Source organism: Muntiacus reevesi, chromosome 20, assembly GCF_963930625.1.
Source record: "Muntiacus reevesi chromosome 20, mMunRee1.1, whole genome shotgun sequence".
Taxonomy (NCBI): domain Eukaryota; kingdom Metazoa; phylum Chordata; class Mammalia; order Artiodactyla; family Cervidae; genus Muntiacus; species Muntiacus reevesi.
The window spans coordinates 33111079-33128371 of NC_089268.1; the positions used below are offsets into that span (position 1 = coordinate 33111079).

At 43.7% G+C, this 17293-nt stretch overlaps 1 protein-coding gene across 5 annotated transcripts in view; it reads right to left on the reverse strand.

Annotated features, from left to right (window-relative positions):
* The window catches only part of CARMIL1 (capping protein regulator and myosin 1 linker 1), a 301122-nt gene that overhangs the window by 173202 nt on the left and 110627 nt on the right, over nucleotides 1-17293 (reverse strand). For all 5 annotated transcript variants that reach the window (XM_065912902.1, XM_065912901.1, XM_065912900.1 and 2 more), the window contains exon 3: nucleotides 2358-2408. In XM_065912902.1, coding sequence (XP_065768974.1) covers nucleotides 2358-2408 — 51 coding nt within the window. The remainder of the gene's footprint in view (nucleotides 1-2357; nucleotides 2409-17293) is intronic.

Sequence of the window (17293 nt, forward strand, 5' to 3'; positions counted from 1 at the left end):
CATCTTGCAACCCAGCTTCCCTGCGGACCCTCCCCTGACAATAACCCACTCCCATCCCCCTAAGCAGAGTTGGGGCCTTCTTGGGGGAATGGCAAAGTTCTATTTCTTCATCTGCATGTGACTGCGGAGGTCTCTGCTCGGTGATTAATCACGGAGTTGCACATTTCTATTTTGCACATTTGACTGTGTATGAGGTACATTTGACTATAAAGAGAGAAAAGAAAATGTTTAATTAATCAGCCCTGAAGAAAAGAGAAGAAACCTGTGCGAAAACCAGAGGCTGTTGTACACTACTGTTCTGAATATAATTATTTCCCCAGAAAAATGAATGTCATTGACACTGGCTCTGCTTCTTAACCAAGGTATGCTGTGACACATGAAAACCAGCCTCCCCTCCAGGGCAGCCTGCCTGCGGGTCACTCTGAGAGAAGGCCGCCTTTCTTTCTTTGTGATGCTGACAATATCAGACATCAGAACCAACGTCCAAATTGCCCTAGCCAGGCCGGGGTGAATGTTATATAGATCATGGGATGAAAGTGGCCATTTGCTCAAGAGCAGAGCAAGGAAGGAGCAACAGAAGGGAGACACGTGACTCTTCAAGAGGTGACACCCCTCCTGCTGCATCATAACATTTTTAATTAGAGTAAACACATCATTCAGGAGCCTTCCAGGTAACAGACTGCTTGACTATTTTCCTTCCACAATTAACTTATCACCAGCACGATAATGGTTAACTCACTTCCTTCTATCCTGCCTTCAGGTACTTTAGCGTACAGGTAATTTAGTCCAAAATCATTTACATAATAACTGATTTCATTTATAACACATTATAAACGTAAAGCCTCACTCTGTATTATCAAAAGGGGTGGGATAATATAAAGTCTCATTCCTTAGAGAAACTGTGTAAAATTTAACATTTGCATGATTAGAAAGAAAAAAGGCATCAGGTGCCCACAGTCTTTGATTAGCAAATAGTGGATTGGCACCTTCTCAAAATTCAGCAGAAATCATGCAAATCATTAGTCTGTCAGTCCTGCAAGGTCTACTTCATGACAGCACTGTGTCCAGCACATAAGAAAGTATTCACAAGACTGTGGCTAAATATTGAATTTTAAAAAGAAAGGACTAGAAACATGATGCAACCCAAACATCATAGTCCAATGAGGCTGAAAGCATCTTCCAAACCTTCCCCATCTTCCTGGGTTGGTTGGCAAGTGAGGCAAGTTCAGCTCAGTAGGAAGTTGAAAAGAGGAGGCTAGTGAGTCTAAATCTTTTCCCATTCATTACTTGCAAATATTCAGATAAGCCAGCTTTGTAGTCTTTGAGCTCTTTTCTAATAGCTCACCTACAAGGCTACTGTGAGAATTGAGTGAGATAATGTACTTAAAATATACTTGGTAGATAACTAACTAAATTCTGGTGATAACAATGTAGTTTTAGGGATGCAAAGCCCCTACTCCCATGGTTGATGAGAACCATGCACCTGTCACTAACTGGTTAAGCCTGACCTCAGGCAAGCTACTGTCCCTCCCTGTGCCTCAGTTTCCTCATTTGTAAGACAAGAAAAATGATGAGACCTACCACATGGTTTTCATATCTTGCTTTTAGGGAGGTCATCTTATTTACTAAAACAATTTTCAATAAATGTAGTTATCTTTTTAGAGGGGAAAAAAATTCCCAATTTCTTGTTACCATTCACTTCATATCCTATAAAACGGGTCAAAACCTTTCTGTGATCATAAAGAAAATAAAAGAAGTGATTATGGTGCCTAATTCACAAGTTATCAGTTCAAATGTTAATTTGCACCCTATAATGAAGGACATCTTATGAAAAATGTTAGTCTTTTTTAAAGAACCAAGTGGTATCCTGTTATTTTCTAGAGGCAACACCTCTAAAACTATATTTTTAGTTATTTTTTAGAGGCAACACCAGACTCCTCCACCGAGGAGGACTGGGTGGCTACATTTCCGGTCATATACTCTTTATGAGTTAGGATGGTTATTCCCCATGTGTCAAAGCCTTAGAAAAATGGGCCATTATTAGACCCAAGGAAATAAGAACCAGACTTGAAGAAGGTGTAAACCCTGCCCCAGTTGAGAGGAAAATCACTGAAATTCACCAACCCTGAGGATACAGAGCACGAAATGCTTCACTGCTCTTCTTGGATGCTCTACACAGATAGTGGGACAAAGGAGATATGCAGGTGCTTTCAGGGGAGAAGGAGGGAAAATAAGGTTGTGCAAAGAGAACTCTGGACATACTGGCCTAAATCATAAGTCTATGCAACTGAGAAGCGAGTGTGTGTTGTGTTGGGCTGTGTGCGTGTGTTGGAAGGAGAAAACTCATCAACACTCACCTTGGTGGGAATTCGCACTGTGACGAGGAAGGCTCGGCATGACGTGAGCACCTGTAAGACAGAAGTGGTGGCATCAGTATGGATACCAGAAAGTGGGCTGGTGGGCTTTGGTGCGACCCACAGGCCGTTAGATACTATAGCCTGGAGAGGCTGGGCTCCCGAGGCTTCATGTAAGACTAAGTGATCTGGGACAGCTTATCGACCTTGTAGGATTATTAACTTTACACTAAGAATCACTGGATGAAGGGCTGAATTGAACAGATCACCTGCCAAATCTCAAGACAAGCAACCAGTCAGCAGCCCCAAAGAGCCACAGATTACTCCAGTTGAGGAAGCAAGACAGGGCTCAGAGATACTAAAAAATACATATGTTCTATGCATACCAGGAGCTATCTCAACAGCAAACTTAATGAAAAAGCCAAGTACTCATTCATGCTTTCCAAAATACAACCGCCACCCAAGCTTGCCCACTTGCTTTCTGTTCTCTGTTCACTAGCTGATAACATGTATATAACGCACAGGCAGCAAAACAGGCTATTGTTCCAAGAAGTCAACCCTGACTCTGCTTCTCTGCTATGCCTGTCTCAGTCCTAGAGAGCACATTTATGGAAGCTTCCATTCCAATTCTCAGCCCATGGGGTCCCGTATACCTATAGGTACCTCTTGCCTAGCAGGTGCCCTAGAGAATACTAAGGCTGGGAATAGTCTGAACTCCTAGTTCACATCTGAGAGTTGATATTTAGTGACTAGTGCACATGGGCTAGTCTAAGAATGTTAGATTTGGACAAAACTGGCTTCCCTGGTGACTCAGATGGTAAAGAATCTGCCTGCATTGTGGGAGACCTGGGTTCGATCTCTGGGTTGGGAAAATCCTCTGGAGAAGGGAATGACAATCCACTCCAGTATTCTTGCCTGGAGGATTTCATGGACAGTGGAGCCTGGTGGGCTACAGTTCACAGCGTTGCAAACAGTCAGATGCAACTGAGCGACCACACTTAGAAACTATAAGTCAGGGAACCTGAGGACCAAGTTGTTACAGGATTTATCCAGATTCAAGCCAAGGCTCATCCTGGTCATCCACACACAGAAGGTGAATCCATAGGTATGCCTGTGGCCTGCTGTGGGCCTCTCTCTAGGCTCCCAACTCCAAACAGAAATGGTATATTTTCTAGAAAACTGCTTTGAATAATCATAGGTCACCACTATGGGGAGTAACTCAAGTCAGGACCCTCTGTGAGAAAGATGACGAAGGGAGACAGCCCAGCAGTGGCTGGGAGAGCCTGATAATGAGCACGGGGCAGGCAGGGGGGGGACACGGCGCACTGCGAGACTTTCCACCCAGATGTCTTCAATCACACGTCTTCACAGGGTTCTTTTCTACCTGGGGTCATTTTTGCTATTTGATTTTAGAGGGGATGTGCTCTAAAAGGCCTTTAATTAATAACTTCTAAAAGTGGAGGCAACAAAAGATATCTGTATGTGAATATTCCATAGGCTGTGAACCACAGTTCTTTTCCCAAAGAAAAGATCCTTTCTTTTTACTAAGGCCCGAGAAAACAACAAGCAATAGAAAGGGGAGAGGTGTGTAACAAGTGGGACCAGATGAGTGAGCAGAGGTCAAAAGTAGCCCGGGAGTAGCAGGACTGGCTCCATAACTTCAGGACCCTTGTTCAAAATTATGAGGAATTTTAAGACAGTGTCAGAAAGCATTAACCCCAGCACAGGGCCCCCCCGAGAAGGATGCCTTGTGCAACTGCACAGGTCACGTGCTCAGGAAGCTAGCCCTGAGTAATTGCTACCATATACAAACATTCCCTACGTGCCATAAATGGGCAAACATCCTTGGATATGTTAATACATGTAATCCTCTCCACAACGATATTCTCTGTCACTATTTCCCCCATTTTTCAGACAAATAAACTGAGACTCTGATGTAACCAAGGGCAAAAGTGGGATTCCTACTTAGCTTTGTCTGTCAACTCTAAAGCCTATGTTCTTGACCATTAGGCTACCTTTACACATCCCAATCCAATCATACCTTTAGGGACTCTAGACCCTGGCAATTTACTTAGATTGGGGGTAGAAAGGTATAGCCCAGCAGGCAGCCTGTGACTGGGAGGAGACTCTCAGAGCTCCCAGCTCAAACAGTATCTTCCTCAGAGTTCCAAGTTTAAAGGAATTCTCTTTTCAAATCCAAGAATGACCTGGAGAGCTACATTTTTTTAGTCATCCACATTGGCATCACTACCCAGGAAGGGAAGCAGGAAGAAGAGTTTGGCTGCCTTAGGGAAAGGGCAAGAGGCAGTTTTGTTGTCTGAGACACGAAGGGTTCCGTGGGGAACATCTGACAGTTGGAAAAAGCCGGGACAGTAATAGAAAGGGAGATAAAAGGTGTCAGAAACAGGCGTAGTCACTCGCCTATTGTTGTCACTCGCTTAGGTCTAACAAACAAGTTACCTGTGCTAAATTACAAGATCAAGACTCAGCTTTAAAGGATGAAAATTCACCTTCTGTGAACTAAGACCCTGCCCCATGTTCATCTTTTTTCATTGAAATTCAGTTGACTTACAAAATTGTGTTAGTTTCAGGTACATAGCACAGGGACTCAGAATCTTTGCAGATTCTCCTCATTATAGACCATCACAGGTCAGTGAGTATAACTCCCCATACTCTAAGCACATCCTTGTTGCTTATTTATTTTATATACTGCAGCTTGTAACTGCTAATCCCATATCCCTAGCTTGTCCCACCCTCCTCCCCCCAACCCCATTGGTAACCACAAGTTTGCATTCTGCATCTGTGAATTTGTTTCTGTTTTGCATATATTTTCATTTATATAATTTTTTAGATTCCACATCTAGGTGGTATCATTTTTCTGTCTTATTTCACTAAGCATAATATGCGAAGAAGAGGTGGCAAGAATACACAGAAGAACTGTTCAAAAAAGATCTTCACGACCCAGATAATCACAATGGTGTGATCACTCACCTAGAGCCAGACATCCTGGAATGTGAAGTCAAGTGGGCCTTAGAAAACATCACTACGAACAAAGCTAGTGGATGTGATGGAATTCCAGTTGAGCTATTTCAAATCCTGAAAGATGAAGCTGTGAAAGTGCTACACTCAATATGCCAGCAAATTTGGAAAATTCAGCAGTGGCCACAGGACTGGAAAAAGTCAGTTTTCATTCCAATCCCTAAGAAAGGCAATCTCAAGGAATGCTCAAACTACCGCACAATTGCACTCATCTCACACGCTAGTAAGGTAATGCTCAAAATTCTCCAAGCCAGGCTTCAGCAACACGTGAACCAAGAACTTCCAGATGTTCAAGCTGGTTTTAGAAAAGGCAGAGGAACCAGAGATCAAATTACCAATATCCGCTGGATCATCAAAAAAGCAAGAGAGTTCCATAAAAACATCTATTTCTCTTTACTGACTACACCAAAGCCTTCGACTATGTGGACCACAATAAATTGTGGAAAATTCTGAAGGAGATGGGAATACCAGACCACCTGACCTGCCTCTTGAGAAACATATGCAGGTCAGGAAGCAACAGTTAGAACTGGACATGGGACAACAGACTGGTTCCAAATAGGAAAAGGAGTACGTCAAGGCTGTATATTGTCACCCTGCTTATTTAACTTATATGCAGAGTACATCATGAGAAACACTGGACTGGAAGAAGCAAAGCTGGAATCGAGATTGCCGGGAGAAATATCAATAACCTCAGATATGCAGATGACACCACCCTTATGGCAGAAAGTGAAGAGGAACTGAAAAGTCTCTTGATAAAAGTGAAAGAGGAGAGTGAAAAAGTTGGCTTAAAGCTCAACATTCAGAAAACTAAGATCATGGCATTTGTTCCCATCACTTCATGGCCAATAGATTGGGAAACAACAGAAACAGGGACAAACTTTATTTTGGGGTGCTCCAAAATCACTGCAGATGGTGATTGCAGCCATGAAATTAAAAGATGCTTGCTTCTTGGAAAAAGTTATGACCAACCTAGACAGCATATTAAAAAACAGAGACATTACTTTGTCAACAAAGGTCCGTCTAGTCAAAGATATGGTTTTTCCAGTAGTCATGTATGGATGTGAGAGCTGGACTATAAACAAAGCTGAGCACCAAAGAATTGATGTTTTTGAACTGTGGTGTTGGAGAAGACTCTTGAGAGTCCCTTGGACTGCAAAGGGATCCAACCAGTCCATCCTAAAGGAAATCAGTCCTGAGTATTCATTGGAAGGACTGATGCTGAAGCCGAAACCCTAATACTTTGGCCACCTGAAGCAAAGAACTGACTCATTTGAAAAGACACTGATGCTGGGAAAGATTGAAGGCGGAAGGAGAAGGGGATGACCGAGGATGAGATGGTTGAATGACATCAGCGACTGAATGGACATGAGTTTGAGTAAACTCCAGGAGTTGGTGATGGACAGCAAGCCCTGGCAAGCTGCAGTCCATAGGGTCACAAAGAGTTGGATACAACTGAATGACTAAACTGAACTGAAGGTCCACGCATGTGGCTAAAACATGGCAATATTTCATTCTCTTTATGGCTGAATAATATTCCATTCCAAAGCACATCTTGATGTAGCACCTTTTCAAACTCTGCTCCCCCTCTAGGGGAAAAGGTTTAAAAATAGAAATAATGTCAACAGTCATGATGAACAGCATGACTACAGAAGTCAGATTTCTCATCCTTTCCTTTATCTATCTATGGTTAACCCTTGACCAATTCTGGGCTTAGTCTGTATATAGCTTATAGTGGAGTGGGCCCTTTGCATCTACCATTTGGCTGCATCTGAGGATTCAACCAACCACACATTGTCTAGTAAGTACTAAAAAATATCTGCATATAATGTGTAGCTCAACTCCTGTTGCTCAAGGTTCAGCAGTATACTGCAGCACACACTTCTTCCTTCCAGGGGTTCTGGTATGATCAATCCCCAATCTCTTTAAGAATCTTAAGTCCACAAAACCTTTGCATAGAAGTAAAATAATAGCCAAATCATAAAACTCACACACCAGAAAGGATTCAATATCAATCACCTAGTTAAAGACCATAATCTGAGAGAAGATCCATAGAAACTTGTCTCGTAGCTAGTCCATGCCAGAGCTGGACTAGAGGCTGAAACTCTTTATTCAAAGCGTGTGACTACCTTTTCACTCTCTCCTCAGATGGCAATAAGGGTCAGTGCCAAAAGCCCCAGATGGGAACATGAAGCCTCTTCAGTAGCCAGAAGAGCATACTTCCCTCTGTGAACATGCTCTGAGGAAAACTGGTGTGACAACATCCAGATCATTTTACAAGCACCGTAGTAATACCAGCCGACGCTTGTGGGGTACCATGTTCCCACAGGTTAGCATACATCATCTCCTCTAATCCTCACAGCAACCAATGTGGTAGACAGTATTATTAACTCCATTTTAAGAAGAAACTGAGACACGGAGATTATACTACTTGTCTGAATTACCAAGTAAGTAGGTGGCAGGGATTGGATTCAAACAGATGGTCTGGCCACAGAGATTATGCTAAGAATTTACAGAGGCTCTCAAATCTCACCTGTCTAAGAGCCAGGTTCCTCAATAGTCTGCACACACGCAAACACAGATGAGTCATAGCGCTTTCAAGTCAGAAAGAAGCAAACAAGTAAAAGTGTCATCAATAAGATGAGGGATGATTGCATAACATAAGAACAAGGACCAGGAGACCAGTGTCCCTCTGTCTCTCTGTATCTCTCCCTCTCTCTCTGATGATGGGTTGATCTCTCTGTGTCTCCATTTGGATCTGTCTACCTGATTCCGTGTGTGGATCTCTCGGCTCACCTGTGCGCCTCCTGGACTGTTCCCCAGCCCTCCCTCCAGCCTCTCCTCTTTCTGTGGCCACCGCTATGCCCACCACACCCCATCCCAGCTTCTCATTCTCTCCCCCCTCCTCTGGTTCCCACCTGCTTCACTCTGCCCTCATTTCCTGACTTTTTCTCTCTGCTCATCAATGAGAGCTTGTATCTTAATTCTCCCAGAAACAGGGCCCCATCACAGAAGAAATACTTTGTTCTTGAAGTGTATTTCATTTGGGACATAGTCACAGAGAAACTTGAACAAAACATGAAGTAAAGATGACAAGACATCTTTTGACATTACTATACAGCAAGCACACCAGTGATTAAGTGATTACCAGGCCCCTGTGTGAATCTAATGACTAAGTCTTAAAAACTAATTTTAAAACAGGCACCCATGTAACTGACACGCGGCCTCCCCAGCACGGAGGCTCAGGCTGGCCTTGTCACCCATTTACAAGCTTCGCATCTTGGAGAATAACATCTCCCACAAGCAGCCGAAGCATCAAGTGACCTCCCTGCCTGCTTTTAATCTGTCCTTTCCTGGAAAGTCACCAGGGGGGTTTCCAGGGGCCACTGACAGGGTATTAACTGGCTCAGTATATTTTTTAAAACAGAAGGAAAAAAAACAAAACCCAGTGTGTTCACACCGATTCAACTTTTGCCTAAAGAGCAATCTCTTGACCATATGTAGATGCATGATGTTCTAATGATCACTTCTGCTTTCACTCTGGCAACAAGAGCGCTCACAATCTGTGGCCCTGCATGCCAGCCTTTCTTTAGAAATATTTTAAAGGCAGCCTAAGAACACAGTGTCCTTTGGCAGCTGGACACGGGCCAAAATCATTTGCTTGAAAACAAACGCTCAGGCTTTGAGGGGAGAAGCTTTGTGCTGGCTAGTCCCCATTTCTGGTGGTCAGCTCTGATCCCCAAAAGCACAAGAATTGTCCTTAGAAAGCTTGGAAGGAGATGGAATGGAAGGGGTGAAATCCTCCAATGCTAACCCAGCCTTCCAAACAATAGGCCCACTTGTGAGCACAAGTGCAGAGCAATATTCTGAAGCATGTGTGCAAAACTACGGATGCTACCACTCCAAGAATGGTGCCTTTTGCTCTGTCAACCCAAACTGGTCCAAATAATGGGGTTACATTCAAGCTGGAAATCCCAACGAACTCAAGCTCCTAGGTTTCCTCTTTGGAGCCAAGATGACCTAGTTGTGGCCCTGGAGGTCTTGCGGTGCACACACGTGGCTTCCAGCAGGTGAGGGGAGACACCGCAGAGGAAAACCCCTCTGTGGTGTGTAAGCAAGTGCTTCCTGGTAGTGAGTGAGCACTCCCTTGGCACTTGGGATCGCAAGCCTCTTCTGGGCAGGGTGACCACATCTCCATTTCCAGTTTTAGCTCCGAGAATCCTGCATCCCAGAAACTGGGGCATTTGGTCGCTCTACTTGCTGGGGTTTTGGAATTAGGAAGACAGAGTCCAGTTATGGCTTTGCCACTTTCTAGCTGTTTCACCCCGACAGAGTTAGTTAGCCTCTCAGTTTGCTCACCTGTAGAACCAGAAGAATGTGGCTCTGCAGGCCTGATGCTGTTGTTTACAGTAAGATACAGCCATATTAATAAAGACCTAGCCCACTACCAAGAACATCTCCGCTGAATATATCATTATAATTGGTGCGAGCATCTTAAGTTTAGATTCCCAAAGTAAGATTAACATCTATTGAATTTTTAAATAGTTCTTGTCAACAGAACAAAACAAACGATTGGGAAAAAAACAAAGATTCTGAGACAAGCTGAAATTTTCAGTTCAATATGTATCTTTAAACTTGAAGAAGAATATTCTTACAAAGCTTTAAAAAAATGGAAAAAAGAAAAGAAAAGCAGGGGGAGCATTAGAAGGTCTATGTGTACTTAGCCAAGAAACCTTAACCACAAAGGGCAAACTAGAATTTCCCCCCACCCAGTCTGGGAGGCCCATTCTTCCACAAGAGTCTTAGCATGCAAACCACATTTTCAACCTCTATGGTGAATTTCCTCTCCCCTTCATTGAAATGCAAGCAGCAGCTTGGTTCCCTTTGAGGCTTCTTGGTTCAACTTTTAACTTCAAAATTTCACTTGGAAACATTTATAAAAATCCTCCCTCCTGTTAAGATGCTCAGCTTAGCAAAGAAGCCTAAATTTCCTTACGGAGATGATACATAATGAGGTAGGCCGTGGAACCCTCTCATTGCATACTTGCTAAAAACAGAAATAGGTATGTTTCACCCTCTTAAAGAATGCCATTACCTAAAGTCTACCGCTGCATAGGCAACACATAAATTTATGGCCCCTACATCCACATTCTCTCCTGCACATTAACAAAAGTGCCCTTCCTTTAAAACTGGGCTCCTCCTGGCAAACGTAAGACCGATGGTCTCATATCCCCAAAATGCTCATTTGCAAGCAAGCTAAATGATGACTGTCACTTACTATGTCTCCTCTCTTCCAAACTCCCAGCTCCATCCAAGTACATCTCAGACAAGACCTCATTAATCCACGACATACACTTCAGGGAGGAAGAGGGACAGGTGGCAAGGAATGTTATCACCACTGGGGAGAGTTCCGAGTGACAGGTGCTAAGGGACTTGTTCGAGGTCACCCCGGAAAGTTGAGGGAGAATAAAAAGCCTCTTCTGACTCTCAGTCTCCTAACACCCCACTGTACACGGCTCTGATGACCATTACTCTCTTTGGCCAAAGCAGGACACTAGACCCAAAAGGAATACAAACACCACAGTTTTAATGCAATTTCTGGCCCCAAATGCCTTATAAAATCAGATCACCACACTCCTCAGGCATTTGTATCTTTCCTAATGCCATTTATAAGCGTGCCCTAGGAGGTGGCATAGTCCAGTGTAGGATCTGAAAGCTACAGATCCAACCCCACCTGTTTTTATAAATAAAGCTTTACTGGGACATGGTCAGACCCATTCATTTAACGGGTGGTCTCCAACTGCTTTCACACTATGAAGACAGTGCTGAGCAGATGTAACAGAGATGTTACGGCTCACAAAGTCGAAAATATTTACTATCTGATTGGTCCTTTACAGAAAGTAAAGATTGGCTGACCCCTTACCTAGTGGTTTAGAGGGGAAAGTCTGGGGTCAGGTTGCCTGGGTTTTGATCCAAACTTCACTATTTACTATCTGCGTGACTTGGGGCAAAGTACTTAACTTTCTCATTGCCTCAGTTTCCTCTTCTGTAAAATGGAAGCAACGATGTACACCTCAGGGAGCCATGAGGGTTAAATGAGTCCCTGCGTGTCAATAAGTGAACATATGTAAAGTACTGAGAACATATAGAAAGGGCCAGCATGTGGAAAGTATTGGTGGTTCTTTTTATATTACAGTATTATAACAATATTATTCGTGCCAATTATACTAAGAACAGAGCTCCTAGATTTAGGCTGGGTCTGATCTCAAGCTAGACAAATGACCTGAGACTGAACAATTTAACTATCTGTGTGGACCTCAAGTCACCCAAGCTTAAAATAAGGGGGTTGGAACAGATGTCTGAGTTACCTTCCCACACTCTGGGTTATGGTTCAGACCCACTGTGGGTCTGTCCCAGTTCTCAGACCCTGCTTCTCTTTGCTCTGCATGGACTGCCAGGAATGGTAAGTCACCAGTAAATACTTGCTGAGAGGAATTAATTCCTCCATGGGTCTCTCCTTCCAGGAAGGACAGATGCTCCCTCAATTCGGGGGGCGGGTAACAGGGGAGAGCCACTGGAGGTGGGTTTTTGTCTTCAGATGTCTAGTTTCAGGGGAAACCTTTGTACTCTAACACCTGTGCAAATCCACTTCTTTTCACCTGGTTATTTACACCATTATGCAGAAATGCAGTGTTTACATACAGCTTGTCAGAAACAATTGCTTCATTCTTCCTGCAGTCCCTTTATTGCCAGTTGCAAGGCTTCATCAAAGCGTGAAAGAAAATAAGCATCTCTAATTTTTTCCCACAGACGAACACATGGCTACTTTCAAACAACTTCAAGACTTCTTGATGTCACTAACATTTCAGATCTTCTTTTCAAAGCACTGTCTGATATAAAACTCTGGAACGGGTCGCACTGATTCTTTGATAATGACATGTTTTTAAAGGCAGAATAATGGCGTGATCATAATCCCTGGAATGGGACCACCTCTTAGGCTAAGAGTAAAGATGAATCTAACTCCTAGTGCCAGGTCCAGGAAGGTCACATTAAGGTACTCACTTGGCACAGAGTTTCTGCCCAGACCTCTCAGCACTGAGGTCTCCATGGTCTGCATGGGGCATGCTTGGGAAGGAACCTCTGCTAGTCATCACTGTTATGTTTATGGTTTAAATGGATTCACCAACAGTAGAATCACAGTCATACAAAAAGTATAGAAAACATACAACATGAACGCAAAGGTCACATTAACAAACCTTCTCCTGCTTCCCTAACACAGGGCCAGCTGGTCTCTTCCTGAACATGTCATGAGTCACCAGCACCCAATTCTAGCGAAAGATCACAGTTAAGAGGGATCCAGGGATGGGCATGTGCAATTTCTTTATCTTAAAGATGAGGAAATAGACCAAGAAAAATCAAACAACTGTCTGCATTTACCAGGGCTCCCGTTTTTGTTTTTTTCTCTGACAGTGAAATTTTAAGCACAAATAAATTTATTTAAAGGAAATGGGTAGCCCTCATTTTTTTTTTTTGAAAGTTGTTGTTTTTCTTTTAAATTAAAAACCAGAGCTCAAGAGAGAAAGAAACTAAATCAATTCTACCAATTTGAGAAGCAAGAACTTCTTCTTCCCTCAAGTGGTAAGTCCCTTCTGGCAGCCCTTGTGGAGTGAATGGACACCAACCATTTTTCTTCCCTGTGTGATTCCTTTTATGATTCAAAACCCAGAAGTGAGAACCCTGCTCTGGGCATGGTGCCTAACAAAGAATTGCCTGAAAGATGTGACAGTTACAGCTTAATGGTAAAGATCATGGGCTCCAGGGGCAGCCTCCCTGGATATGAACCCCACCAGACCAATCCCTGCTAGCTGTGTGACCTTGGGCAGGTTACTTAACCTCTCCACCCCTTGGTCTCCCAACCTGTAAAAACATGGAGACAATACAACTACTGAGATAACAGGTGAGGTTCTCAGAACAAGACCTGGTGCATAACGGAGCCCAATCCACATACAGCCTTGGACAAGTTCAATGGTAATAGCAGTTAGACAGCTATGTGGCACAGATGGAACATGAAGTAAGTTTCACTCATCATTTACCAGAATTCTAATGCTGTGGTCCCTCCCCACCCTATACCCTTTCAATTTATCAGCCCACAAGAGAGGTTCTTCTATCCCCATCTTCTCAAGTCCAGGAGGGACAGATGTTACTTACTTATTCTTCACTTTTTGTTAATTAGTATTTTCAGCAAGAAAAACAGTGTACATTTTCATTCCTGCTCTCAGAACAAATATATGAAATATTTCTCCACTCTGCAGATGTATGGATGGCATATGGGTGGGGGCAGGCATTGATTTAGATTTAATACTGTTAGAGAAATTATCAGGTTGAGAGATATTTTTCATGACACACCACGATACGAAACAGGGAGAGTCAGGGGGAAAAGATCTGGAGTAATTATATTGAGAAATCCAGGTGTGCACATAATTTTCAAACTGAGGGCTGCAGCCCATTGGTAGGTAGTTAAGTCAATTCGGTAGAGTTTAACAAGCATATTAATAAAATAGACTAAACTGAACTGGAAGTGAAAAGAAAATTAAGTGCATTGCTAATACAAACCATAAGCATTGCTTCATGAAACTTTTGTTTCAGAGGTATCAGTGTGCGCATGGTACACATGTGTGTGTGTGTGTGTGTGTGTGTGCATGCTAATGTGCATGCATGGGGGGTTGCTTCCCAAAATCAACATAAAATGCATTTCTTCTCTGAGTCCAGGTATTGAAAGTGATAAAGCTGGCGAATGGCACCATCTGCACCCATAAGCATGATCCTCATGGCGGATACAGAAGAGGTTGAGGAAGCAAGCTTGGATAGCAAGAACATGAGCTTTGGATTCAAAAACCTCAGAAAAACCCTAGTTTCAGCATTTTGTAGGCAGAGAGGAAGTTGGCAGGTTCCTGTAAGTCTCCAGGCTGCAGTATCCTCACTTCTAATTCAGAGACAATATTTATCCTTGTGTAAGAATCGGGGATTACCTATCAAGTTATCAAGTGCTAAGTCTATAGTAAACACTAGTGTGAAAGGAGTCATTTTAACTGACATTATACTTATTGAATATAGCTCTCAAAGTAATAGATATAGATAAAAAAACTGAGAGCTATAGACACATGTGCACACTTGCAAAGAGACAGAGTCAAGCCCAGACGCCCTGAATCCCACTCAGTCACCTGTTTACAACGCATCATCTCCAGGATGCAGCTTTCAGTGCAGGAAGAGATTATTCCCATGGTAACTATAGCCTATCAGAGAATTAGAAAAGAATTTCCATGTCTGGGTGGTGATATAGTGAAAACTGATGCAGAGAAAGAAGAGGCTTTGGACCAATTTGAATTCACTTGCCATCTCTCCCACTTAACTACATAACCTGAGTCTTATTTTTCTTACCTGTAAAATGGTTATGGCTCTACACGACAGTTGTGAGGATTAAAAGGGACAGCCGACCAAAACCCTAGCACTCTCTTAACTTTATTCACTGATAATGCTAACACCTGGCTAAAAATGTCTATATACCATCCCCCTTCCAACTTCCATCATCAGAGGTCAGCAATGCATCCATTCACATAAGGGCACTGGACTCTGAAGATGTTCTGGAATTTTATGGCCACAGTGTGAATCCTGACTCCGCCACTCACAAGTGAGGGTGATTTGGGGAAACGCCTCTCTGGGTCTCACTTTCCTAGTGTGTAAAATAAGGAATCATCATAGGTATCAATACCGCATGGCAGACCGTTGTGAGGATTAAACAACAGACTATACCTGAGGTGCCTAGAACAGTGTTGCCAACAGTAAGAGCTAGCATCACTGTCACGCATCCCCAGAGACTTGATGACCAGCCGACCTTCTCATTCTTTGACCTTCTGGTCCACTTAGTCATTCCCTGGGTCGTGCTATCTGTCCACCCTATGATTCCCAGCTCAGGCATCCCATTCTTGGACCACCACCTTTTTCTCCTTCAGTGTGATCTAAGGGCCAAAGGGGCTAGCAGCACTTAGGAGCTTGTTAGAAATGCAGAATCTGGGAATCCAGACCTACTGCATCAGGATCTGCAGTTTAATAAGATCCTCAGGTGAGTCATACACACACTGCACACTTAGCAAAGTACATGAGTCTTTTCCTACACTCAGCTGTGCCCGCTCCGCAACACCGCCGGTCACCGACCATCCTACACCCTCCCAGCCATCTTCATCCCATTAAAACCCCACTGAAATCATTCCTCCACTGTTAATACCTTCGGCCTGTGTGTTCCCTGGCCTTTCATTATGCCCACAGAAGAAAAACCTCAACCCTGGCTAAACCCACCCATCTGCCTATCCCAGGCTTGCCATGGTGGCTTCCAGGCAGAGCTGGACAACAAAGCTAGCCTACAAGCTGATTCCACTTCCTTCCTGTGCCACTGAGTACACAGACTTCATCAGAATGGTTCCCTGACCATCCCACTCCAACCCTCTTCACCTGCCTGCTCCTGAGGCTCCATCTGTCCCCTCCTTCTGAACCGCTGGAGGTAAATGCCCATCCCCTCACTTCTGGATTACACCCTGCCCACATTTGCAGAGGTTTATGTAACTATGTCTTCTGTTCCATATCTAAACATCCAGATACAGGGCTCCCAAGATCTAGATCTGTATCCTGGATTCTACACCCCTCTTGTAGCTCCATCTAACTCCCTCCCGCCTCCTAACTTCTCAAAAAAGGATCTGTACTTGATTCATTTTTCTGCCTCAAATGCATCCTACCGTTCAAAACTGGCTTCTGTTCCCACAGCTCCCCTGAGACACCAACCACCTCTTTATTGCTAAGGCCCACATATAGTTTTCAGCATTTCCTAATGAGATTTCTCCTTAGTAATGGGCGGAACTGACTTCGATTTCACAGCTGAACTAGATACCGCCTTAACGTTGATATAGCCCCTGTGCTTGAACTCTTTTCCCTTGGTTTCTCCACCCACCTCCCCGGTCAGGTCCATTCCCCACTCCCTGCTCCCTTCCATTTTCTCCCACGACTTCAGTGGGTCCCAGAGGGCTCCCAAGTTCCTGTGCAGCCCAGACCTGTCTTAGATCATCAGCTCTAACTCAACCTCAACCCTTAAACTCAGCATGTGATCTTTCTTTCAGAATCTGTCCCTCACTAAGAGTTTGAGCTCAGTAATGAGCCATGGCAGTCCATACAGCTTCTCAAGCCAGAAATCCAGGCATCATCAAAGTAATCTCAGTCATTCACCAAGTTCAATGCAACTGAAACATCTCTTAAATCCATTCACTTCTCTCCAATTCCAACACAATGACTCTACCCCAGGCCACCATCATCTGTAACACTTTCAGCAGCCTCCCCACAGACCCATCTTGCCTCATCAAATCAACCGCCCATAAAGTATCTTGATGCATCTTCTAAAACCCCAAACACTTATCCTGTCACTTCTCTACTTAAGCTCCTTAGTGGCTCCCATGACTACACTGGTCCTTGCCTCCACCTGCAGCCTCCTTTCACTCCCTCTCCTCCCTGACCCCCATACCCTCCAGTTATAGCCATACTGGTCTTCTGTTGGTCCCGCTGTCTGCTCCAACCGTTCTTCCTTCTGCCTCTTTTCTTTACCTTCCCCTGATCACATCTACTCATTCTTCAGAGCCCCACCTAAAGAACTTCCCTAACAAAGTCCAGACTAGAGCAGGTCTCCCAATCATACATTCTCACAGTATTTGCTCCTTTCCTCAGTAATACCTATCACAATTTTAATTACTAGTAGAGTTATATATTTACCGTCTACCATCCCCACCAGACTGTACGGTACTTGGGAGCAGGGACCATATCTGTCTTAGTCAAGGTTTAGTCCTCTTCCTTACCTTCTTTCCAGC